This window comes from Bolinopsis microptera, chromosome 7 (assembly GCF_026151205.1).
Source record: "Bolinopsis microptera isolate Bmic1 chromosome 7, MBARI_Bmic_1.0, whole genome shotgun sequence".
Taxonomy (NCBI): Eukaryota; Metazoa; Ctenophora; class Tentaculata; order Lobata; family Bolinopsidae; genus Bolinopsis; species Bolinopsis microptera.
The window spans coordinates 12,051,665-12,078,090 of NC_087078.1; the positions used below are offsets into that span (position 1 = coordinate 12,051,665).

A 26,426-nucleotide genomic window follows, 5' to 3' on the forward strand; every position below is an offset into this window, starting at 1 on the left:
TAAAAGCTGAGTCGGCGGGTTTATTAACGACCGGTGAAAATGTGGTTCGGGAAAAATATGGCGAAATTACCCTAAACCCGCCACTTTATCCCGGTCATAATAATCCCGAGTAAGGTAGTCAGTTAATTGATGAACAGGGGGTCCTTTCCGAAACGGTACTTAAGTCAAAAATGGTACTTAAGTAAAAAGTTAAGCAAAAAGTATTTTCGAAATGAGACTTAAGTGCTGGAATTCAAAATCCCGAAGAAAATTGAAAAATCATATTGTCCTATTTTCAGTTTCTGAAGATGAAATTTCCAGGACCGAAATTTTACAGTTTTGACCTAATTTATCAACTGCAACCAACTAGTAGGTTAGCTATAATGACACGATTGAGGTTCTGGAAGTTTGATTTTGGTCGAAGGAAGCTCACTGCACAAAGCTTAACAAAACGAAAATCCATATTAATTTCAAATTACTGTCCCATTTTCAAATATGAAAATTTCTGAACAGAAATTTGACAGATTAGATGGAATTTTTGCCCAAAGACCAATTAGTCAGTTAATTGATGATGGTATTAAACCAAATTGAGGTACTGGAAGTCAAAATCCCGAAGAAAATTGAAAAATCATTGTCCCATTCTCTGTCCCATTTTCAGTTTTTGAAGATGAAATTTCCAGGACCGAAATTTTACAGTTTTGACTTAATTTCGCAACTGCAACCAACTAGTAAGTTAGCTATAGATGGCATATGACACTATTCAGGTTCTGGAATCTGGAAGTTTGATTTCGGTCGAAGGAAGCTCACTGCACAAAACTTAACAAAACGAAAATCCATATTTTCAAATTACTGTCCTATTTTCAAATATGAAAATTTCTGAACAGAAATTTGACAGATTGGATGGAATTTTGGTCCAAAGTAGTTAGTTAATTGATAATGGTATTAAACCAAATTGAGATACTGTACATTTCGGAGGGGTATTTTAGGACTCAGTGGCGGAAGTCACTGCGGCGGTGTACAGTCCGGCGGAGGACGGTACAGCGGTGGCCGGTACGGCGGTACTTTCCAAAAAGGTTGGACGGAACAGCGTAATAACAAGGGCATGAGAACACGTCACGAGGGATCGCATCCAGGAATCTGATCAACCGTAGCCATCCGTAGCCATCCCGCACATGCCGCGGACAAAAGGAAATCGCGGCATGTGCGGGATCGCGATTTTTCCCATTCTTTGCGACAAATTTTATGTATAGTCTTATGTAATATGTATAGCCTGTCAAAAATCTCGGTATCGCGATTTTTGGGCAAAATAATCGCGATTTTCTTTTGTCCCTGGTAGCCAAGAAGAGAGGTTGCTCAGTGAAACGTAGATAATGATAGAGGCAAACAGTATATAAAGCGGATCAAAGTTGAGGAGAGTATCTCATTAGCACTACCATCTCCAGTACTGCAACACTCACAACCACAGTGCCGACATAGCTGACTGCGAAGTCCGAGAAGCCCTCTCCCAAGTCCACGATCTGGCTGCGACTACGATTACTCAGAACCACAGAATCTACCGCTCCGTTACTGGCTCGCTGTCCCAGGCTGCTCGCTTCCTCCTCCCCAGTGAACAAGCGGTGAAGAAGCAAGCTCAGAGAGCCCGCCGGAAGGAGAACCCTGGCAGACCTTGAACTGGAGGTGGACGACTGCATGTCTCTGGCTGGCGAACCTATGCTCCAGTTTGATAACAAAGACGACGAGCGACGAGCTATCATCTTGGGACGGAGAAGAACCTGCGAGCGCTGGAGGACAGCAGCTCTTGGTACGTGGACGCGACCTTCTCCTCTTCTCCTCAGCTCTTCTACCAACTCCTCACCATTCACGCTGAGTTGGTCAACTTTAACGAGGACGCTACCTGGGTCTTCCCTTGCGGCTTGCATCTACATCCTCCTCACCCACAAGGATATCCCATCTACAAGGAAGCCTTCGAAGCCCTCGACAGTCTTGGCAACTTCTCTCCAAGTTACGACGGATCCCACTTCTGGTCAGAAAACCTACACTCCTACCCGGATCTGGATACGCAGACTGATGATCCTTCATTTGTTCTTTTTACCGTCATAATTTTATAAAATAATTTAACATATATCTTGTTAGCTCAAGATATGTGGAAAACCTATTACTTACCATTTGATTCGGATTATTATACTAACACTGCCTACACAATTATAGAAAAATTTCTGAATTCACAAAAATATATCAAGCTGGAATGTCACTTACATACAATTACATTCTTTCTAACATTCCTCAGATATAATAGAAAATGTCAGCTGAACTGTTCAACCAAGGGAAAGTTCGCACTCCCAAACAACAAGATTAAACCCGCACCTCATCACCCCTCTCAACTACACAATGGGAGGGAATGGATGGGATGCCATTTGCTGGAATAGACCTGTCATTACGTTGTGTAGCTGAGTCTATAATCTATATGCCATGTAGATTGTAGCAGTCAACACGCTATTATCTTTAATCCTGTTTAAATACTTGCTTATTTCGGAACTAAAATGGCGAGTCTCTGCATTTGTGGTAATCCTTTTGCAAACAGGTGAGATTTATTATTTAGTCACATGCTCAATCTAGAACTGCTACACATTTTGTATCGACAAATCATAAATTAACCTCAAAAAACTCTTTAAAATGCATTCCAATAAATGGTTTGCTACTAAAATACCCTAACCACTAACTCTTTTCAGTGGTACTGTCATAAGAGGCTCCATCAGTCAAGCCTTGCTCGTGGCCATCATCGTATCCTGCTCCGTAATCCTCTTTCCTCCTGGAGGGATCACTTATGGTTTCAACTTCGTCGATCCTTATCTGTATTCTTACATTGTGTCTATAGATAAGGATCACTCTACAGATAAATCACGCCTGTCATGGGTGTATGCAGCTCAAATTACCGGACAAGGTATTGCAATGATTACAGGAGGACTTTTGGTGCGGAAGTTTTCCACTAGCAACGTTACAATTTGTGCTGTTGCTTTATTTAACTTGAACATCTTTGTCATGTATTATTCGTGTACATCGGTAACGTCGCTCATGGCCAGCTATTTCATGGTAGGGTTCACTTTAGGACTGATAAATGTCATGAGTTTGGTTGTAGGCTTGTCATGGATTGAAAAACAATATCATGGTCTGTTCTCTGGAATTCTTAGTCTGGGCTACGGACTATCTAGCATTTTTATCAGCCCTCTGGAGTCACTCTATGTCAACCCAAACAATTTGGACCCCATCAAGAACCCTATCGATGGCGAGTTAATCTTCAACCAATCTTTCATACTGAACAAAGTTCCAAACATGTTTTTAATGTTTGGTATACTGTCAACATTGCTTCAGTTTCCTTTAAGCTTTCTCCTTGTCAGAAACCCAGACACGAGAAAAAGTGATGGTGCCTCCATAAACGGAGCAACTGTTAAAGACATGTTCCGCAAGCCTGGATTTTATCTACTGTTTCTGATTTTCGCACTGAATAAAGTGCCTTTAGCGTACATACACTCCTATGCTAAGGATTATGGGAAAACCTTTTTGCACGACGACAAAATACTGCTCTCTGTAGTAATAGCACTATCAGGAATATTCAATGCACTGGGACGTCTTTTCTGGGGACACATTCACGACAGATTTGGAGTCAAGGTATCCTTGTTCATGCTCTGCCTTGCTACGGGTGTCAGCATTTTGCTGTCATATCTTAGCAAGTTTCTGACGGGACAAACAACGTGTGCAATTCTATACACCATTGCTGTTTGGGCTTCATACTTCTGTTGCACAGGTAACTATGGCATTATGCCAGCCGCTACCATCCAATTCTTTGGCGAGCAAGATTTCGGAGTGAAATACGGTATGCTATACCTCAGTCAGGCACTTGGTGCTGTTATATCTGCCCTGTACACCTCCTTCATTCCCTTCTGGATGCCACTTGTCTTGACTATTGTCTTCACATCTGTAATCTCGGGACTTCTTTCTCTGATGTTGAGAAAGACAGAGACACTGGACGATCAGGCAAGGGCACTGTTAGATGATAATAGCCCTAACAGATTGTTTCCTATCAGAGACTCCTATCTCAATAGAAAAGATAGAGAAACTCTAGAATTTATAGGACTACAAGATGAAAATGAGTAGTATGCAAAAATTATGAGATGAGGAAATTCAGCTCTGGTGGAAAAATATTCAAAGTCAGATTTTTGGTTTGTGTAGCTAGATTGACAGGACTGTAATTGTTATGTTTAACATTCTTTATTAAGATTTGAAAATTAAATACATATTTGCAATTATAAATTTCTATTTTTTATCTAGATAAAAAGTTAGCAATTTTAGCATGATATTATTTTCTGGTATTATATATTGGTAATTGCAGTTGGAGTTTAAGTTGTTCAAACTATGGTTTTTAGCAATTAATTTTAATCTTGATTTGTAAATATTTTGTACTGGCATTTAATTTACAGGACAGTGCTGGACAGTGTATCAGTTCATGTTCTTAAATCGTTGTTGCCAAGTTTTGTCAATTAAGAGCAATTAAATTTGAAATAATACAAAAAAGATCTAAATATCTTGCATGACCTCAACATTATAAATTTTTCAAAAACTTTTTAGTAACTTTGACTCTTTATTTGCTCTCTTTAGAGCTATAATTTTACATAAATCTATAGAAAACAGGTTTTTATTCGATGTTAAATTCTGATCGTCACGGTGCGAACGGTTAACTCAAATATAATACCCGACTGGGACTACTCTTTAGATTAGTCTGATAATGAAAGCTTTGCCTGATCAACTATAGATACATGTCTGTATTCAACAAAAGACACTACTCGCATTCCTCTAACATTCTTTCTTAGACAAACATTCCCAGATATAGAAAATGTCAGCTAAACTACAAACAAGGGAAACGTCCCTCGCTCGCCTACATGACTAAACCATTACATAATCAACCCCTGGCAAATAGATACAATGGAACAGAAGGAATGGGTTGCCATCTGCCGGAATAGAGCTGCCCTGACAAGCTACGTAGATGTGAAGGAAGCTATTCATTATCTCAAGGCTCAGATCGAGGACCCTCCTGTTGGAGCCAATTTCTCTCCTCTTGACGTGCAGCTGGAGTCTGCTGAGATTGACCAGTTTCAAGACCATGTCGTGCTAGTGCTCATCATTATTACCATTTTATTCCAATTCTATTAATACCGCGAGGGTGACTGGTTTGAAGGGAGAGCTGATTATCAACTTAAAAAACTTAAAGTTTCAGTCGATAAAAAGTTTGCTTGACTACCTAAGGAGACAAAGAGATGGTTTTAACTTGCTATGTAGTGCTCTGAAGGCAGCAAATCAGTCTTTCATAGCTGATATCTTGCTTCAAACCAAAGATAAGATTCCTGAAGTAGGTAGGAACAATTTTTGCTCAAATTTATATTATATTTATTCGACCGTGTACTTTAACTCAGTTTACATAAATGTTGAATCGAGTTACTCCGACAATTTGTAAATAACTCCATTCCTTCTAAAATTTTCCGTTTTCAGATCATGCACCAAGTTTCGACACACCAGACACACGAAGAATGATTCTTTACAAGATCGCAACCAAACTACAATCCGGGAGAAGTTACATCAACTTGTACGGAGAACAGGGTGTGGGTACTTCCTGCTTTCTAGAGCAAATCATACAGTACTTACAAGAAGAATGTTACTTCAGCATCAAGCGGATTGATCTTACTGACACACCACTGATACTCCAACAGAAGTACTTTTCTACTATGAAACAAGAGCTTTTATCCAAAGAAAAGGCAATGAAGAAATTCTGTGTTTTTTGTGTCGATAACTGCAATTCAATCGTCCTCCAACAGAAACCAAAGCATCAGATGCATCAGATGAAATCAGTTGAAACTTGGATAGCAAGTTGTAAGAACAATCTTGGGATAAGCCTCCTTACCACCGCCTCTAACAAGATCGAGGGGCTAGATAACATTGAAGTCAGCAGACAGCCTGTGGAAGAAATGGGTAAAGACATTCACAAAATGTTTTTGAATATTTCTGATGCTGAAATAAGGGACCTTACAGCCGTGTTTCCTGAGGAATGTAATCCTCTGGACTGTTTTCTACTGAGTACTCTTTACATACTCCATCGCAAACAGGTGGATCACGTGGCAACATTCCTCAAAAGACACCCACCCGACACAAGAAATGAACTGTTTGCCGCGGTGTTCAGTAAACTGTCCAGGACGCAGCAGGACATTTTGTTATCAGTATATTCATTGCCGTGCAATGGGAAAGTTAGTCTTCCTTCTATTTATTCGTTATACCACGGATCATCTAGACCTCCAGAAGAGATTCGCATTCAACTCCTGGAAACAGCAATAACTGAACTTGTTGACTTTAATTCGCTTAACAAAAAGGACCATCGGTACTCGATGAAAGACTCCAATTTCTTTTATCACTTCCGAGCGTTTTTCAAGAAGAAACACCCCAAAAGATTGAGAGTGTATTATTTGAGAGGGCTTCGCTATTATCTGGATTATACTATCAAGATTATCCATTATCCAAGATGTTCATTCACTAAACGAATTCAATAAGGTAATTTCAGTAAGGATTATTTTATGAGTAGTGAGTGAATGTTTTATATATTATAGATTCAAGTCGGCTCAACATGCTACGCACAATTTATACAATATTTTGGCTCTAGCTGCTTGATATTTGTTTCATTTTCAACTTATCATTCCAAAGTTAAATATTTGATTATGTTCATTGTTCGAGCTATTGATAGAAAACGATTTAATCGTATTTTATAACTTTACAAAATATGATTGGAACCGATTGCAATTCTAATGAAACTAACACCATTTTCACTCCACCAGACTCAAGCAGCGGAATGGGCGGACACAATACCTCACATCTCCTTTTTTCTGGAACCGACAGAGATCCTTCTAGAACAAGCCATCCTCCGCAAACCACAAATCAACAAAGCTCTTTACAACAAGAGGATATTTGTTATAGAGAAGTTGAGAGACATTACCCTGCACGTTCCCAATGCTACTCTCATTCTGTCGGCACAGAATCTGTTGAATGTTTTCGATAATTATCACTGTAAACATGCTGACATTGTGAGTTATTTAACTTTAAATATTTAATGCGATTTTTAGTATCAAACAGGAAAATAGATTGATAATGATATTCGACCGTTTCCGGTTCAGCAGGGACTGGTACTCGGTTTATTGTCGTTTGTGATTATCACAATGCTGGCAAGCATAACCGTTGCCCTTATATTCACAACACTATTTACCCCCTATACTATTATATCCCTTTATTGTTTTCCAGGCATTAAGACTCATCGAAAGTAGTTCAGCAGGTATATTTAAGTTCAAAACATTCTAATTCAATGTTAAAGATGACAGGAATAAGAAATAGTTATATGGAGGTTTTTAAGAAATTTGCGCAAAATACGCGCCAGCATGTTATACGAAATTAGGTAAAAAACCCAAAATCGCCATATTCAGGTGCCCTAAAAACCATGTTAAAATTGAGTTAGAGATCTGAAACTTTGCAGGGCGTCTAGACCTCGTCCAAATCGACTGTAAAAAAAAAATTCATGTTTCAGGAGTATCGGGAAGTGAGTTTTCTGGAACCCCTGTTTTACAACAGATTGTCGTGAAGGATATATAATATATATGTATTTTACCAAAACCCATAATCATGGGTAGAGTGGACCGCTGTCAGTGTCTCTCTTTCCCAAACAAAAGGAAATGATATTAATTTGATTGACCGTTCTCAAATGCAAAATGATACCGAGAATGAAATCGGTCGCTCGCTTTTCCCATTTTATTGAATCTTCATTGCCGAGTACAGCTGCCTTTGGGTAGTTCTTCTTAATCTATTACAATTGTAAATGAATGGGAAAAGCGAGCGACCGATTTCATTCTCGGTATCATTTTGCATTTGAGAACGGTCAATCAAATTAATATCATTTCCTTTTGTTTGGGAAAGAGAGACACTGACAGCGGTCCACTCTACCCATGATTATGGGTTTTGGTAAAATATCATCTCTTTTTGATTATAATGTCAGGGTACTTTATAAAGTCGAAATATAAACTGATGTCTTCATTAATAAGGAGGAAGTTTCAACAATTTCGAAATTTTTCCTTTAAAAACATTTCCTTGTGTTTAGGGAAGCATATCGGTCGATCACTGACTGAATATGCCACTTAATACTCATTCAAGTAGGCATTAAATTCATATATAATGACATTAAACTGTCGTGGCAAAGCAGAATTTGTTGGAAATCACGAATAAGCAAAATTCTCACCTTTCGCACGTGCAAACTTTGAGCGGACGTTGCGTGCGCATCCAATATTGAATTGCCGTAAATTTTTGCATGTAACTGTTTTATATATAGCTTGATAAGCATGCAAAGTTTCAAAGTATTTCAAGAAGAACTGTAATCACAACGGCACTCTAAAGTTGACAGAAAATGACGAAAACAGCATTTTTCAGTGATTTTAGCGATTTTCTATCAATTTGGGCGTGTCCCCACGTGTGCAACTTTTCGATTTTCAACTTTAAAACTAGCCTAATGCACAATTTATACCTATAGGAAGCAGAGCTGAGCTCCACAACCCAAGGCATGGGCCAACACCAGAGAATACTAAATCGCAAAATTGACGTTTTTATAAAATAATTCTTCAAAAAAGCACAAACTTCAATGACGAATATCTTTATGAAGGAGCAAGCTAGAAAAACTTTCCGGTAGATTTTCAGAATGCTTGAACAATTATCTAAGGTGAAAATTTCCTCAGATTTTGAATAAAATTACTCCTTAATGGTTTAAAATTAATTTTAAAAGTTATTACTTTGTCAAAAATCAAGTTTTAAAAACGGTTAACTTGATGACGTCATCAAGGGGTGTTTATGACGTCAAATAATTTTTTTACACAATGTAAACTAAAGTATAAACAATTATTTGCAAGACCTGTGGTCGGAAATGGCTGTATCTTTTATACTTTTGAATCTATGGACACTTAAATACAGGCTACAATTGACTGGCAAAGCGTCTATCCCTGAATATCACAGTGCTGGCAAGCACGACCGTTGCATTTATTGTGGGTATACTATGTTCCCCATTTACTATTTACCCCCTTTACTATTATACCCCCTTAACTATTATACCCCCTTTGGTAGTGTTTTTAGTTCAAAACATTCTAATATGATGTCAAAGATGACAGGAATAAAAAATAGTTATGTTGAGATTTTTAAGAAATTTGCATAAAATACTCGCCAGCACTGTTATACGAAATTCGGTAAAAAACCCAAAATCGCCATATTCAGGTGCCTTAAAAACCACGTTAAAATTGAGTTAGAGATGTGAAATTTTTCAGGGCGTCTAGACGTTGACCAAATCGACTGCAAAAAAAATTTCAGGTTTCAGGAGCATCGGGAAACGGGTTTTCTAGAACCCCTGTTTTACGACAGATTGTCGGGACATATACAGATATACATCACAGTGCTGGCAAGCACGAGCGGTGTCTTTATTTGGGGTATACTATGTACCCCCTTTACTATTGTACCCCCTTTACTATTATACCCCCTTAACTATTATACCCCCTCTACTATTATACCCCCTTTGGTACACGTTGGAAGCCTCTTTCGTGCACGCGAAGCGTGCACTCCGGCCGGCGGCCGAAGGCCGCCGCCTCCGGCAGGAGTTTTTCAGGCATTAAGACTCATCGGAAGTCGTTCAGCAGATTTATTTTTAGTTCAAAACATTCTAATTTGATGTCAAAGATGACAGGAATAAAAAATAGTTATGTTGAGATTTTTAAGAAATTTGCATAAAATACTCGCCAGCACTGTTATACGAAATTCGGTAAAAAACCCAAAATCGCCATATTCAGGTGCCTTAAAAACCATGTTAAAATTGAGTTACAGATCTGAAATTTTTCAGGGCGTCTAGACGTTGACCAAATCGACTGCAAAAAAAGTTTCAGGTTTCAGGAGCATCGAGAAATGGGTTTTCTAGAACCCCTGTTTTACGATAGATTGTCGTGATACATACATACATACATATATACATATATTCAGGGATAGACGCTTTGCCAGTCAATTGTAGCCTGTATTTAAGTGTCCATAGATTCAAAAGTATAAAAGATACAGCCATTTCCGACCACAGATCTTGCAAATAATTGTTTACACTTTAGTTTACAATGTTTAAAAAAAATATTTGACGTCATAAACACGCCTTGATGACGTCATCAAGTTAACCGTTTTTAAAACTTGATTTTTGACAAAGTAATAACTTTTAAAATTAATTTTAAACCATTAAGGAGTAATTTTATTCGAAATCTGAGGAAATTTTCACCTTAGATAATTGTTCAAGCATTCTGAAAATCTACCGGAAAGTTTTTCTAGCTTGCTCCTTCATAAAGATCATATTCGTCATTGAAGTTTGTGCTTTTTTGAAGAATTATTTTATAAAAACGTCAATTTTGCGATTTAGTATTCTCTGGTGTTGGGCCATGCCTTGGGTTGTGGAGCTCAGTTCTGCTTCCTATAGGTATAAATTGTGCATTAGGCTAGTTTTAAAGTTGAAAATCGAAAAGTTGCACACGTGGGGACACGCCCAAATTGATAGAAAATTGCTAAAATCACTGAAAATTGCTGTTTTCGTCATTTTCTGTCAATTTTAGAGTGCCGTTGTGATTACAGTTCTTCTTGAAATACTTTGAAACTTTGCATGCTTATTAGGCTATATATAAAACAATTACATCCAAAAATTTACGGCGATTCAATACTGGATGCGCACGCAACGTCCGCTCAAATTTTGCACGTGCGAAAGGTGAGAATTTTGCTCATTCGTGATTTCCAACAAATTCTGCTTTGCCACGACAGTTTAATGTCATTATATATGAATTTAATGCCAACTTGAATGAGTATTAAGTGGCATATTCAGTCAGTGATCGACTGATATGCTTCCCTAAACACAAGGAAATGTTTTTAAAGGAAAAATTTTGAAATCGTTGAAACTTCCTCCTTATTAATGAAGATATCAGTTTATATTTCGACTTTATAAAGTACCCTGACATTATAATCAAAAAGAGATGATATTTTACCAAAACTCATAATCATGGGTAGAGTGGACCGCTGCCAGTGTCTCTCTTTCCCAAACAAAAGGAAATGATATTAATTTGATTGACCGTTCTCAAATGCAAAATGATACCGAGAATGAAATCGGTCGCTCGCTTTTCCCATTCATTTACAATTGTAATAGATTAAGAAGAACTACCCAAAGGCAGCTGTACTCGGCAATGAAGATTCAATAAACTTCAGCTTGTTCAATAAGTAATAACTACTACCCTTGTCCCTTACTCCGAAATACTAGGTATCGACCCCAACGCAACCCAAAGAGATTTTTACAGCATCTGATTGATGTAATCAATCGAAACTTATTTATACAATTCGTAAGCCGTGAATGAATGGGAAAAGCGAGCGACCGATTTCATTCTCGGTATCATTTTGCATTTGAGAACGGTCAATCAAATTAATATCATTTCCTTTTGTTTGGGAAAGAGAGACACTGGCAGCGGTCCACTCTACCCATGATTATGGGTTTTGGTAAAATACAGATATACATATATATTCAGGGATAGACGCTTTGCCAGTCAATTGTAGCCTGTATTTAAGTGTCCATAGATTCAAAATTATAAAAGATACAGCCATTTCCGACCACAGGTCTTGCAAATAATTGTTTACACTTTAGTTTACATTGTATAAAAAAATTATTTGACGTCATAAACACCCCTTGATGACGTCATCAAGTTAACCATTTTAAAAACTTGATTTTTGACAAAGTAATAACTTTTAAAATTAATTTTAAACCATTAAGGAGTAATTTTATTCAAAATCTGAGGAAATTTTATCTTAGATAATTGTTCAAGCATTCTGAAAATCTACCGGAAAGTTTTTCTAGCTTTTTTTTTTTTTTTTTTTTTTTTTAAGAGAGGCTGGGCCTGGTTGGCCCACGAGAGGATAGCATATGAATGCTTTGCCTACCTCTGGGGTATGGCAGTCCTGTGGGAGGATGCCAGTGGAATCAAGATGTGTAATCAAGGATGATGGTAAGTGTTGTGGGGTGTGTCATAGATAAACGCTTAAGTGGTGGTTGAGTGTGGAAGAGAGAGGCGAAATAAGACGGCGTTAAAGTAGTCGCTATGTTACACCTGTCTGGTCCAACTCCTCTGGCACCACTAAGCGTTTAGTGTGGTTTGTAAAGTTGACAATGGTGGAGATGTGTTGGTTGTCGAATATGTCATTGACAGAGAGGTAGTAGTCCCGGAAATATTGACCTCTTATTTGGGCAATAGCCGGGCACTGTCCGAGAAAGTGTGAGACAGTCTCCTCTTCGTCGCCGCATTTAGGACAAGCACTTGTGTCTGATTTGCGAATGGTGTGTAGGTGTTTGTTGAGGCCACAATGTCCCGTGATGAGGTGCACTGCAGTTCTATAATATTGTCTGTTGTTACTGAGTGTAGTGTTGAGATTTTTGATGATGTTGATGTTTGTATGTCCAAGTGTCAGTTTAGTGTGTCTGGGACCATCAGTAATCCATGATTCTTGATTAAGTTTTGTGACTTTGTCGTTGATCAGGCGTTTGATGTAAGATTGTGGAATTGGGCAATTCAAAGTGGATTCACTGGTTGTACCATTTTTGGCCAGCTCGTCTGCTTTTTCATTACCCCACAATCCAATGTGTGCAGCTATCCATCTGATCTCTAAGGTGTTAGTGGATCCGAGTGTATTGAGGGTGTCGTAACAGTCTCTAGTAGTCCTACTCCTCGTTGAAGGTGAGGATATGGCTTGAATAGAGGAGAGACTGTCTGACCATATGATGATGTGTGTGTTTGTATAAGTTGATAGATATTTACAAGCTTCGATGATGGCAGTGAGTTCTGTTTGATAAACGGTGCAATAATCGGGAAGCTTGAATGATCTTTCATCTAGTGTAGTGTTGTTGTTGTCTGTGGTGATAATATAACCAGCCCCGCTACCTGAGTCTGTGCGTGACCCGTCTGTGTAGCAGGTGATGGTTTCACTGGGGATGTTGTCGATGGTGTTTTGGAGTGAGCCTCTATATCCAATGTTGTCAGCTCCAGGAGTGGTGACCGTGAAGCGTCGTTCAAGCATCATGGTTGGTATAGATAGGTCTCTCTCTGCTTTGGGTGGTATGTTGAGATCTACCATGAATTGTTTGTTGATAGTGGTGTGAGTTGTGATGGTACCTTTTCTGGGGGCGATAGTTTCGAGGGTTAGGCTTCCATAAGCTTGAAGCCTGGCTGTGCCCTTTGCTGCTTCACCTCTCAGGAAAAGTATGATATCTGGAGTGTTAGTGAGGTGGTTCAGTGCGATGAAGGGAGTACTAGGCATGGCACCAGACATCATTCTCAATGCCAATGCCTGAACTCGTTTGAACTTCCTCGCGTTGGTGTCTGTTTGGGTTGCTCTAATCCATATACTACAGCAGTATGATAGAATAGGTCTGATGACAGCGGTGTACATCCATTTGCATGTTTTTGGGCTCATACCCCAAGTGGGGCCGACAGCTCTTCTACATTGCATAAGGGATGCCGTAGCTTTTTTGGTGGTATTGGTGATATGTTCATTGAAATTGAGCTTGCTGTCGAGGGTCACTCCTAGGAATTTGGCAGATTTGGATAGACCTATAGTGGTGTTACCCACCACCACAGGTCTTAGTGTCCATTTCTTATTCCAGGTAAACATGACTATTTGTGTTTTGAGTGCGCTTATGGATAGATCTTTGGTTTGGCACCATTTTTCTATTGTGTTGATGGTTTTGCGTGTTCTGTTCCAGATGATGTCTAAATCATTCCCCTCCGCTAGAGAGAGCAGATCATCTGCAAAAGCTTGCAGATAACCTGGTATGTCTCTTGCGGTGTAGGCCAGGAGATCATCGACTACCAGGTTCCAGAGGAAAGGGGAAAGGATGCCACCTTGAGGGCACCCTCTCCGGATCCGAACCCTTGTCGACTTATCCTTATGATTTAATGTGATGAATCTGTTAGTTACCATGTTGATAATCCATTAATAATAATAGGATTATGGCCACATGGCCATCTCGACAAAACTTGAAACCCAACTGCACTCTACGCTATTGCAGTTCGCACAATATTATCAAAAAGAAAAATGTTCCTATCCGGAACATTTAATGATTAATTATTTTTAGGACGTTAACATGTAGTTCTGAATTTAACAATCAAGAAACATTGATTCCTCGGTATTTAGCAATCAATGGGTTATTAGACATGAAATGTGCATATGAATCATGCTCACATGTATTTATTTTTGACATCAAGGTTTCGCTGAGATCCCAGAAGTGACCCTTTGACGATGCTCCACTCGCTATCAGTTCATTTTTATAACATTGAAGTCGAGCTTTGAATGCGTCTACTGAACTGGCTTCTTTAACCGAACTTGGTACTTTGTTCCAGTAATTGGCAACACGGTTACTGAGGACCTGATTTCCTCTTTTATCTTTTAGGATCTTGGTACCGCTACGTGATATCCTGAAAAGATCTTGTCCATAGTCCACTTTACCCGTCGTTATTTTAAAGGTTTCAATAAGATCACCCCTCATACGGCGCTCCAGTAGTGTTGTTAACTGGAGGATTCTCAGTCTCTCATCGTATGGTAGGATACCAATCCCGTCGATTATTCGTGTAAATTCTCTCTGAACGTCTTCTATCTTCTTAATAGTCCTCCAGTTTCCGTGCTCTGCTGGTAGATTCCACACTTGCACAGCGTATTCGATGTGAGGTCGAACTAGAGTTCTGTAGACATTTAGCATAACAAATTTGTTACGGCAGATCAAACTTCGTTTGATCCAGCCTATAACAGACTTTGCTTTTTTCACGGACTTATCTATATGATCACTCCAGTCCAGGTTTCTGGTAGTTAGAACTCCAAGATCCTTTTCTGCCTTCACTTGGGGGAGGCGTTCCCCATTCATGAAGTACTCGTGCATTGGATTGTTACGCCCAATATGTAGTACCTTACACTTGCCATCCTTCACATTGAATCTTAGGAGCCATTCCTTCTCCCACGCATTGAGTTTCAGTATATCATCTTGTGCAACACTGTGCTTAGCTGTGCTCGTTACTAGCTTAAGATCGTCCGCAAAGAGTGATACGAAGCTCTCAATTCCATCAGGGAGATCATTTATGAAGAGCAGGAAGAGCAGGGGGCCCAGCACGGTTCCTTGAGGGACCCCAGATGTTACAGCAAACACTCTAGAAAATGATGATCCAACCCTGACGCGAAATGTTCTTCCTGTTAGAAAGTCTTCCACGACTGCAAGGGTGTTGCCAGATATTCCAAAGGATTGTAATTTTCTCAGCAATCGTTTGTGTGGTACAGAATCGAAAGCCTTCTGAAAATCGAGATACAGTATATCAGCTGACCCGTCCTTCTCTAGTATCTCACTGACAATGTCCATACATTCCAGTAGGTTCGAGACGCAGGATCTTTTTGGTAGGAAACCGTGTTGTTCATTCACAATCATGGGGGATACGTGAGCTAGAATATGGTTCCTTAAAAACCTCTCAAAGATCTTGGAAAGAACGCACGTTAGGCTAATAGGGCGATAATTGCTGGCTTGGGATTTATCCCCCTTTTTATGCAATGCAGTGACATTTGCCTGCTTCCAGATTTCGGGAATCTTTCCCTCGTTGTAGCATTTTTGGAACAGTGCTGTGACTGAATCAGCAAACTGTTTGTTTTCGGCTAGTGTTTTCAAAAGCTTGGGGTGTATATCATCAGGTCCAACGGACTTCCAGATGTTAACTTTACGAAGTTGATCTTGAACTTCACTTGTATTGAATTTCAGGTCAGGAATCGTCTCCTTTGCGCTGTCTCCGGGTAGTGGGTCAGGTATTGAGGCCTGATCCTCCTTTACAAACGTGCTCTCAAAGAAAATCCCAAGTTGGTTAGCCATATCATGTGCTGAGTGGAGTTCATCCCCACTAGCATCTCTGATTCCAGATATTGCAGCCCTAATCTTGCGCTTGGAGTTCATATAGCTGTAGAAAGCTTTTGGATTTATTTTTAGCTGGGCTGCTGCTTTATTCTCATAGCATATCATGAGCTGCTGTTGCTTCTTCTCGTAAGCACTCTGCTGATGTAGTGCATGATTCAGGTTTTTTGATGTCGGGTCGTTTTCAAAAATAGACCACAGTTTTTCTTTTAGCTTCCGTGCCTTGATTAGACATGGTTTGTCCCAGACCGATCGTGATTTTATTGCACCTGCACGATTTATCCTCAATTTGACAACTGGAACAGCTTCAGCAATGGTGTTGGCATTGGCCTGAATCAGATTCCAGTGCTCTTCAATAGTCAAGTCATGATTGGCACTCCATTGCAGCGGCCCTGCTGTATCAATGATTAGATCTTTGTTTGCTTTTGACCAATTTTTCTTCTGTTGAGTCACATACTCATCATGGTTAGCAATTGACCACTTACTGATAATTCCCACATGGTCTGATTTTCCCAGCGGTGCGGTTATTTGAACTTCCTGAAATATGGCGGGGTCTGAAGTCATAACATTGTCAAGAGTTGACGATTGCACTGTTGTTAAAACCTTCCTTCTGCGAGTTTTAACATCGTCTCCGATAACCCAACTGAGATCATGTTTTGCGAAAAAATCAAGATAGCACTGTTGAATCAGGAATTTTTGATTAATTGAATTATTCGGACATTTAACTACACATTTAACTACACCTAAATCCCACACAACATCAGGAAGATTGTGCTGTGGCCAGATCCACTTTCGTGGTCTTGATAGCGTCAGAAATAGCCTTGAAAGAGACATTATCAAAAGCTCCCTCTATATCTAGAAAGACGCCTAGGACATATCCCTTCTTAGCTATCCTGCGCTCGATGGTGTGAGTAACTTTATGAAGGGCTGCTTCGGTTGAACATCCTTTCTTAAAGCCAAAGGAGCTTTTTCTAGCTTGCTCCTTCATAAAGATATTCGTCATTGAAGTTTGTGCTTTTTTGAAGAATTATTTTATAAAAACGTCAATTTTGCGATTTAGTATTCTCTGGTGTTGGGCCATGCCTTGGGTTGTGGAGCTCAGTTCTGCTTCCTATAGGTATAAATTGTGCATTAGGCTAGTTTTAAAGTTAAAAATCGAAAAGTTGCACAAGTGGGGACACGCCCAAATTGATAGAAAATTGCTCAAATCACTGAAAATTGCTGTTTTCGTCATTTTCTGTCAACTTTAGAGTGCCGTTGTGATTACAGTTCTTCTTGAAATACTTTGAATTGTTGCATGCTTATCAAGCTATATATAAAACAATTACATGCAAAAATTTACGGTGATTCAATATTGGATGCGCACGCAACGTCCGCTCAAAGTTTGCACGTGCGAAAGGTGAGAATTTTGTTCATTCGTGATTTCCAACAAATTCTGCTTTGCCACGACAGTTTAATGTCATTATATATGAATTTAATGCCAACTTGAATGAGTATTAAGTGGCATATTCAGTCAGTGATCGACCGATATGCTTCCCTAAACACAAGGAAATGTTTTTAAAGGAAAAATTTCGAAATCGTTGAAACTTCCTCCTTATATTAATGAAGATATCAGTTTATATTTCGACTTTATAAAGTACCCTGACATTATAATCAAAAAGAGATGATATTTTACCAAAACCCATAATCATGGGTAGAGTGGACCGCTGCCAGTGTCTCTCTTTCCCAAACAAAAGGAAATGATATTAATTTGATTGACCGTTCTCAAATGCAAAATGATACCGAGAATGAAATCGGTCGCTCGCTTTTCCCATTCATTTACAATTGTAATAGATTAAGAAGAACTACCCAAAGGCAGCTGTTCTCGGCAATGAAGATTCAATAAACTTCAGCTTGTTCAATAAGTAATAACTACCACCCTTGTCCCTTACCCCGAAATACTAGGTATCTACCCGAACGCAACCCAAAGATATTTTTACAGCATCTGATTGATGTAATCAATCGAAACTTATTTATACAATTCGTAAGCCGTGAATGAATGGGAAAAGCGAGCGACCGATTTCATTCTCGGTATCATTTTGCATTTGAGAACGGTCAATCAAATTAATATCATTTCCTTTTGTTTGGGAAAGAGAGACACTGGCAGCGGTCCACTCTACCCATGATTATGGGTTTTGGTAAAATGTATATATATAGATAGATATCACGACAATCTGTCGTAAAACAGGGGTTCTAGAAAACCCACTTCCCGATGCTCCTGAAACCTGAAACTTTTTTTGCAGTCGATTTGGTCAACGTCTAGACGCCCTGAAAAATTTCAGATCTCTAACTCGATTTTAACATGGTTTTTAAGGCACCTGAATATGGCGATTTTGGGTTTTTACCGAATTTCGTATAACAGTGCTGGCGAGTATTTTATGCAAATTTCTTAAAAATCTCAACATAACTATTTTTTATTCCTGTCATCTTTGACATCAAATTAGAATGTTTTGAACTAAAAATAAATCTGCTGAACGACTTCCGATGAGTCTTAATGCCTGAAAAACTCCTGCCGGAGGCGGCGGCCTTCGGCCGCCGCCTCCGGCCGGAGTGCACGCTTCGCGTGCACGAAAGAGGCTTCAAATGTGTACCAAAGGGGGTATAATAGTAAAGGGGGTACAATAGTAAAGGGGTACATAGTATACCCCAAATAAAGACACCGCTCGTGCTTGCCAGCACTGTGATAGACGCTTTTTGCAGTCAATTGTAGCCTACATTTAAGTGTCCGTAGATTCAAAAGTATAAAAGATACAGTCATTTCGAACCACAGGTTTTAAAGATAATCGTTTATACTTTAGTTTACTTTATACTGAAAAATAATTTGACGTCATAAACACCCCTTGATGACGTCATCAAGTTAACCGTTTTTAAAACTTGATTTTCGACAAAGTTATAACTTTTAAAATTGATTTTACACCATCAAGAAGTAATTTTATTCAAAATCTGAAGAAATTTGTACCTTAGATAATTGTTTAAGCATTCTGAAAATCTACCGGAAAGTTTTCTTATCTTACTCCTTCATAAAGATATTCGCTATTGAAGTTAGTGCTTTTTTGAAGAATAATTTTATAAAAACACAAAAGTTGTGAATTAGTATTCTCTGGTGTTGGGCCATCTGTTGGGTTGTGGAGCTCAATTTTGCTTCTTAAAGGTCTAAATTGTGTTATAGGCTAGTTTTAAAGTTAAAAATCGAAAAGTTGCACACGTGGGGACACGCCCAAATTGATTTAAAATAGCTAAAATCACTGAAAATTGTTATTTTCACAATTTTTATCAACTTTGGAGTCCCGTTGTGATTCAAGTTCTTTTTGAAATCTTCTGAAACTTTGCATGCTTATCAAACTATATATTAAATACCACTACGCAAAAATTTATGGTGATTCAATATTGTATGCGCACGCAACGTCCGCTCAAAGTTTGCACGTGCGAAAGGTGAGAATTTTGCTCATTAATTCGTGATTTCGAATATATTCTGCTTTCCCACGATATTTAAATGGCATTATATATGAATTAAATGCCAACTTGAATGAGTAAAAAGTGCCATATTCAGTCTGTTATCGACAGATAAACCTACCTGAACACAAGGAAACGTTTTCAAAGGTAAAATTTCAAAATCGTTGAAATGACCTCCTTATTAATGAAGTTTCGACTGTGTAAATTATTCTGACATTATAATCAAAAAGAGATGATATTTGACCAAAACCCATAATCATGGGTAGAGTGAACCGCTGCCAGTGTCTCTCTTTTTCAAACAAAAGGAAATGATATTAATTTGAGGAACCGTCCGCAAATGCAAATTGATACCGAGAATGAAATCGGTCGCTCGCTTTTCCCATTCATTCACGGCTTACGAATTGTAATAAAGCTTATTGTTGAGTTGAATTTGATATCGCAATTTGAATTTGATAATCAATAAATGTTAATTTTATGAGTTCTATTCACTATTGAAATTCGAATCTGCACTGTGATTAAATCTGAATCTCCCTAATTTGTATCCTCGTAGTGTTACCATGAGTGTGGCCGGCAAACAAAGAGCACGCTCGTTTACTTCTGAAGAGGAGACTTTATTGTTGCAACTTGCTAATGCTGAGAAAGCTTATTTGAAAGGTCGCTTCGGGCCAACTATAACAAAGAAAGGGAAACAAGGAAAATGGAAACATATTGCTCAAGAAATTAACGGGATGAATGGATACGGAGATAGGACTGGGGACGATTGTCTGAAAAAATACGATAATATGGTCAATGAACTTAAGAAACAAGAAAGAGACCGTATAAAATATAGAAAGGCTACCGGAGGTGGGCCAGCCAGAAAGACTCAGGCTCTCTTAGAAGCCGAAACTGCATGCTTGTCAAATTTACCACTAGAGCAAATAACTGGTATCGAAGGAGGACATGAGAGCGGCACACACTCCAGATCTTGCCTCGATGATCTTGCAGCTAACACTGGCTGCTCGGTTCAAACTGACTCGCAGGAGGATCTTTTTGATCAGCAAACTGATGAACTTCTAGGATCTGAAGAATATTACAATGAGGTAGAGGTACGAGAATCAGCATTTCAAAGCAGCATGGCAATTTTGACTCGTGATGCAATCCCAAAACGATTACAGATGCCATCAGCAGGCACAGCTAGAAGAACAACAACCATCGTTCTGTCCCAGACACAAACTGAAACAAATGCTAACCCGCCTACAACAGCTGCCCCTATACAATCAAAACGCACGATATCAAGATCAGAACGAGACAAAGAGTTCAAGGCGATAGGGAGCTGGAACGACAAGCAACTGTCTCTTCTGACAGACATTTCCCAATCCCTTAAAGATCTGACAGCTCTGAAAAAAGCTAAATACGTAGCCAAAGGTTATATTAAATGAAGACAGTGATTGTGATGCTCCAAATTTGTTTATTTGACATTTTTTGTGTTGATACTATTTTGTATTTTGTATTCATTGTACTCATGACCTGTATAAATCTATATGATCAAATTTTCCCCTTTTATAGTACTATCACTAATGATATCAAGTCATGATATGTAATTCCGTAATTACAACTATTTTCAATCAATTTCAATGACATAAAGTTGTATGCTTTAAGTATATATAACCACATTTATTGCAGCCATGATGTTCAATCAGTCTATCACAACTTGGAGACGAAATAGAATGACGAGACTACAAGCATCTCACCCTGCAGTTTCTCGACAGAGTCGACTTCTACAAGCTAATGAAGCATGCCGCACATCCAATGACCTTGACTGTATTTCAAAATACCGAATAGATGAAGAGGGGGTACGTTTTTTCACTAACAAGTTAACTGCGATAGCACCTTCCACATCTGCTGGGATTGGTGTCAAGGAGCAACTCTTGATAACTCTGGACTTTTTAGCATCTGGTTCGTCATTACAGACACTTCACGGAGTTTATGGCCTTGCTAAAAGTACAATTTATAAAATTATCTGTAGAGTTACCGAGAATATCCGAAAAGAGTGTTTAGAAGACTTGGTTCGCTTTCCACACGAGTCAGAAATTTGGAAAATAATACTAATTAAAGAAGGATTTCTCAGTTATGGTGGTTTTCCCTGCTGTGTAGGTGCCATCGATGGCACACAGATCCGCATTAAGTCTCCTGTAGACAATGAAGAGATATATGTTAATAGGAAAGGAGAACACGCAATAAATGTACAGTTCGTATGTGACATGAATATGGTCATCACAGCATGTTCTATACGGTGGCCTGGGTCAGTTCATGACAGCACGGTCTGGAGAATGAGCGAAATTTGCAGAACTCTCAGCACTTCATCTGTATCCGGTTGGCTAATTGGCGACTCGGGTTACCCGTTGCGTGAGAGACTTATCGTTCCATTTCTGGATCCAAAATCAGAGGCAGAGAAGAGGTTCAATAAGTCCTTGAAACGGTGTAGATGTGTTATAGAACGAACAAATGGGATGGTCAAATCACGATGGCGATGTCTTGACAGTAAAAATACGGGTGGTTTGCAATTCAAACCAAAAATTAGTTGCGATATCATTGCTGCATGCGTTGTATTTCATAATTACTGCCGTAATAGGAGAATTCGTGATCCAGAAATTTTGCCACACATTCTTCAAGATATGAGAGAAGAGCAAGCTCAACAATCCCGGCGGGCTGCCCCTCCAAGGCAGCCGAACGAGGCGGAAGAAATCAGAAAAGGAATTAATGTACGGAATAATATTGTTAATGATTACTTTTCTTGATAAATGATAACTTTAAAATCCTTTTTAGAACCTAAACTGTGTATGATTCGCCTCTCCAAACAAATCTAAAGAAAATCCTTTTATGAACACTGAATTATTGTTCAAATTGTTCAATTCAATCAACTTGCAATGAAATTTGGGATATTAAGTAAAAACTTACAATTCTAAGGTTGGTCTGAACCAAACTTTAAAAAATTAGCAAAAAATGAAAAATTGGAAGCAACTTAAGCAAAAAATAGCTCTTAAGTTGAAACTAAGCAAAAATCGAGGTAAAAACTTAGTTCAAAAATTTTGCTTAAAAATTTGCTAACTTTGTTACTTAAGTTGGTTTTCGGAACGGATTTTAGCAAAAAAGGGAAAACTAAGCAATATTTACTACTAAGTTTCATTTCGGAAAGGACCCCCTCCTTATTAATGAAGTTTCGACTGTGTGAATTATTCTGACATTATAATCAAAAAGAGATGATATTTGACCAAAACCCATAATCATGGGTAGAGTGAACCGCTGCCAGTGTCTCTCTTTTTCAAACAAAAGGAAATGATATTAATTTGAGGAACCGTCCGCAAATGCAAATTGATACCGAGAATGAAATCGGTCGCTCGCTTTTCCCATTCATTCACGGCTTACGAATTGTAATAAAGCTTATTGAATGGGAAAAGCGAGCGACCGATTTCATTCTCGGTATCAATTTGCATTTGCGGACGGTTCCTCAAATTAATATCATTTCCTTTTGTTTGAAAAAGAGAGACACTGGCAGCGGTTCACTCTACCCATGATTATGGGTTTTGGTCAAATATCAAATGTGTTATGTGGTTAATGTAGTGTACTCTACAATCTAGATCTATAAAAAGTTGTAGGTTTACAACCTAACAGGACGCGCGCCGAGTTGGACTCGTCGACGGTCCAATATATGGAACAGATATTTTACGAGTATCACCCGTTAAATAAAACGGAGTACAAGTTACCGAACACCGGGGCGCCATGATAGCCTCTTGTGTCTCCGCATAGCCTCTAATTGTGCTTACTAATACAATAGAGTCTGAGGGCAGCTAAACAGCAACTTGCAGTGATCGATTGTCTCAATCATCTCCCATTTATTAAAATTATATTCACGCATAGTTGAACACTCAACAGTATGAGATAATTGGAAAATTTCAAAACTTTTCACTAGACACTAGAAGTAGATAAATTTTATAACTATTGGACATTTTACATATTTTGGGTAATAAACTAACATGCCGGGTCCTTGACTTCGGACTTAGGGTTTAATAGCAGGTACGCCGTACGGGACCATGTTATTGCCTAATTAAAGAAATCGTTGGCTTTTAGTACCACATTTTGAATGACAGGGGTTACAACGGGATTAACTTTAAATTTCTGGCAAGATCCGACAGCCTGAAATTTCCTCTTCTATACACCGGCAAACCGGAAAATAGATTGATATCAGGCCATTTCCGGTCCGGCAACCAAAAACTCCGGTCGGTTCCTACCCGGCAACGATAATATTTATGATAATCAGGAGGATAAAGCGAAGTTGCTGTGTCTCATAACTGAACTGTCCCTCTCCCCTAGCTGACTGCAGTTCTACAGATGCCCGGGAAAACCTTCAAAAGGCCATGATTGAAGTCCAAACTTTGTTAGACATGACATGAAGAAATCAGCACCTGAACTCAGAGTTAAATACTACTTGAGGATACTTATACCCCTTGCAGAGGTGAGTTTGTGAGAGAGATAGAGAAAGAGAGAGAGAGAGAGAGAGAGAGAGAGAGAGAGAGAGAGAGAGAGAGAGAGAGAGAGAGAGAGAGAGAGAGAGAGAGAGAGAGAGAGAGAGAGAGAGAGAGAGAGAGAGAGAGAGAGAGAGAGAGAGAGAGAGAGAGAGAGAGAGAGAGAGAGAGAGAGAGAGAGAGAGAGAGAGAGAGAGAGAGAGAGAGAGAGAGAGAGAGAGAGAGAGAGAGAGAGAGAGAGAGAGAGAGAGAGAGAGAGAGAGAGAGAGAGAGAGAGAGAGAGAGAGAGAGAGAGAGAGAGAGAGAGAGAGAGAGAGAGAGAGAGAGAGAGAGAGAGAGAGAGATGTGATGTGATACTTATACCCCTGGCCTTGCAGAGGTGAGTTTGTGAAGAGGCTCTGAAATGGTTGCTTTTAAATAAGATACGCCTGTTTTTATCTTAGTCATGGCGGAAGTCACTGCGGCGGTGTACAGTCTGGCGGAAGACGGTACATGCCAATTTCACATAGCCATGTGTCTACCTAAGATGGCAAGTACGTACGGTACAGGGCTTTAAGTACGTACGGTACAGCTACTTTTAAAGGTACGTACCGTACAGGCCCTATAGGGTACAGACTTTTTTGGGAAAAAAATGAAACTTTTTTCAAAGTTAGTGGAGTACTTGCAATGTTCCTTTAGTATTATCATAATTTTATTTGAGGTAGTAGTCGAAGAGGAACATGAATTATTAAGATAGTAAATTAACAGTGAGAGATAAAAATGAACAGTGACAGATAAAATCAGCATTCAGTATCACATTTTAATGTGCTTATTGGAGTAAATAAACACTAGTTTTTTAGCAAGCTGAGGCTTCAGCCTCAGCTTTCTTTTATTCATATAATAAGATATTCATATAATAAGATATTCGTAGTCTCTAAAGTTTGTTTCACACATTAATGAGGATGCGCTAAAAATCGCCTAAACAACATCTGCCAACTTTTTCAACCAACATAATTCAAAGCGCCAAATCCAATGTCACATGGTCCAACCCTTCTTGCTTCTGGAACATTCTTGTACAACTGCTCTAAATCTAATGGTATAAATTGAAATGCAGCGATGAGCGAATTCAGCTTCCATGAAAGTTGTCGTGTGAACGTGGTTTTTGTGCATCTTTTTGCAATTGCAAGCATTGTACCTTTCAGCCCAAGTTAAAAGTACGTACCGTACAGCTATTTTTAAAGGTACGTACCGTACGTACTTGCCATCTTAGGTGTCTACGCGTACTACGCGTGACGCGCTTGTTTCACAAGCGAGAGGGCTCTGGTTAGAGCAACATGCCAATGATCTCGATGCAAAGTATAAAAAATAATAGTTTGCGCGGCGCATCGAATTAAGCGGCAAAGTCCTCCAATATATATATATGGTTGCTTTTTTCATGATCATGACTTGTATCACGTGGCCCCCATTGTCCTTTCAATATAGACTTTCTACGATACTATACAGGGGGAGCCGCGCACTCGTGCACGGCGGGTCATACAACGCGACGTATGACAAATCATAATTAAATGCAGTGTATGTTATAGTGCTTGAAGAATGTCAGTTATTTTACATTTTAATTTGCCATCCCTCCTAGTCCTGTTGTTATATTGAATACCCAGGAGACCTTACTATATATACCGGCTGGCGATATTACTCTACTATACAGGGTGATCGCCTCTTCACAGTTTATTGAACTCCGCGCTCGCTCGTTAGTTCATTGCATTTGCACGCTTCAATTATTCCAAGAATGCAATTGTTTTGAATTTTCCCCCTGGGGAGGAAACGTTATTTTTACAAGGCGAACATTTTGTTGAAAACCAGACGTTTCTATCTCTTTTTCTTCCGAAGTTAGGCCCCTAACGGTAAGGTTTCCTGGGTAAAGATTTAGCTTTTTGCTTTTACTATATCAAAAACTATTAACTAATTTATGATTTTATTTACTTTTTTATGTTTTAATTTTTTGTTCATCTACAATCTAAGACATGATTTTTCGCTGTTAGCTTGAACTGGGCTTGTGAGCAAATCACCCTTATGGCCTTATTATATGGTTAATGATTACAAATTTTCAGGTGGTTACTTGGTGTACTGCGCATGTAATGACAGTCAGCCGGTTATTCCGCCATATTTTCAATCAGTGTCATTATGTAGACAGAGGTGTGAATAAAAAACTTTCTCAATACAGATAGTCTCTAGATCTGAACTTGGAGCCAAAAGGCCAAGGGTGATTTTCATTTTATATTAATGTGATTTTCTTTTCTATTATTTTATATAGGGTCATTGTGATATGATGTGTATATTGTTTGAATACTTACTTACTTTGGTTACTTTGGTTGTGTTTATCCTCGTAGCAGGAAGGGTCATCAGATTTCTGACCACCTCGATGG

At 38.9% G+C, this 26,426-nt stretch overlaps 2 protein-coding genes across 4 annotated transcripts in view; one reads left to right on the top strand and one right to left on the bottom strand.

The window, feature by feature from the left end:
• The window catches only part of LOC134819026 (uncharacterized), a 104,790-nt gene that overhangs the window by 69,596 nt on the left and 8,768 nt on the right, over window positions 1-26,426 (bottom strand). The gene's annotated exons all lie outside the window — the stretch shown is intronic.
• LOC134818816 (uncharacterized MFS-type transporter YhjX-like) lies at window positions 2,389-4,258 on the top strand. The gene is made up of 2 exons (XM_063828475.1): window positions 2,389-2,560; window positions 2,709-4,258. Exons 1-2 carry the CDS (start codon window positions 2,520-2,522, stop codon window positions 4,129-4,131), a joined length of 1,464 nt encoding a protein of 487 aa, XP_063684545.1. The 5' UTR covers window positions 2,389-2,519; the 3' UTR covers window positions 4,132-4,258.

Excerpts from the sequence above, each read along its gene's own strand:
- LOC134818816 (XM_063828475.1), top strand. The coding sequence starts at position 2,520 with ATGGCGAGTCTCTGCATTTGTGGTAATCCTTTTGCAAACAG. Across the intron at positions 2,561-2,708 it reads GGTAATCCTTTTGCAAACAG|TGGTACTGTCATAAGAGGCT; the intron begins GTGAGATTTATT and ends AACTCTTTTCAG.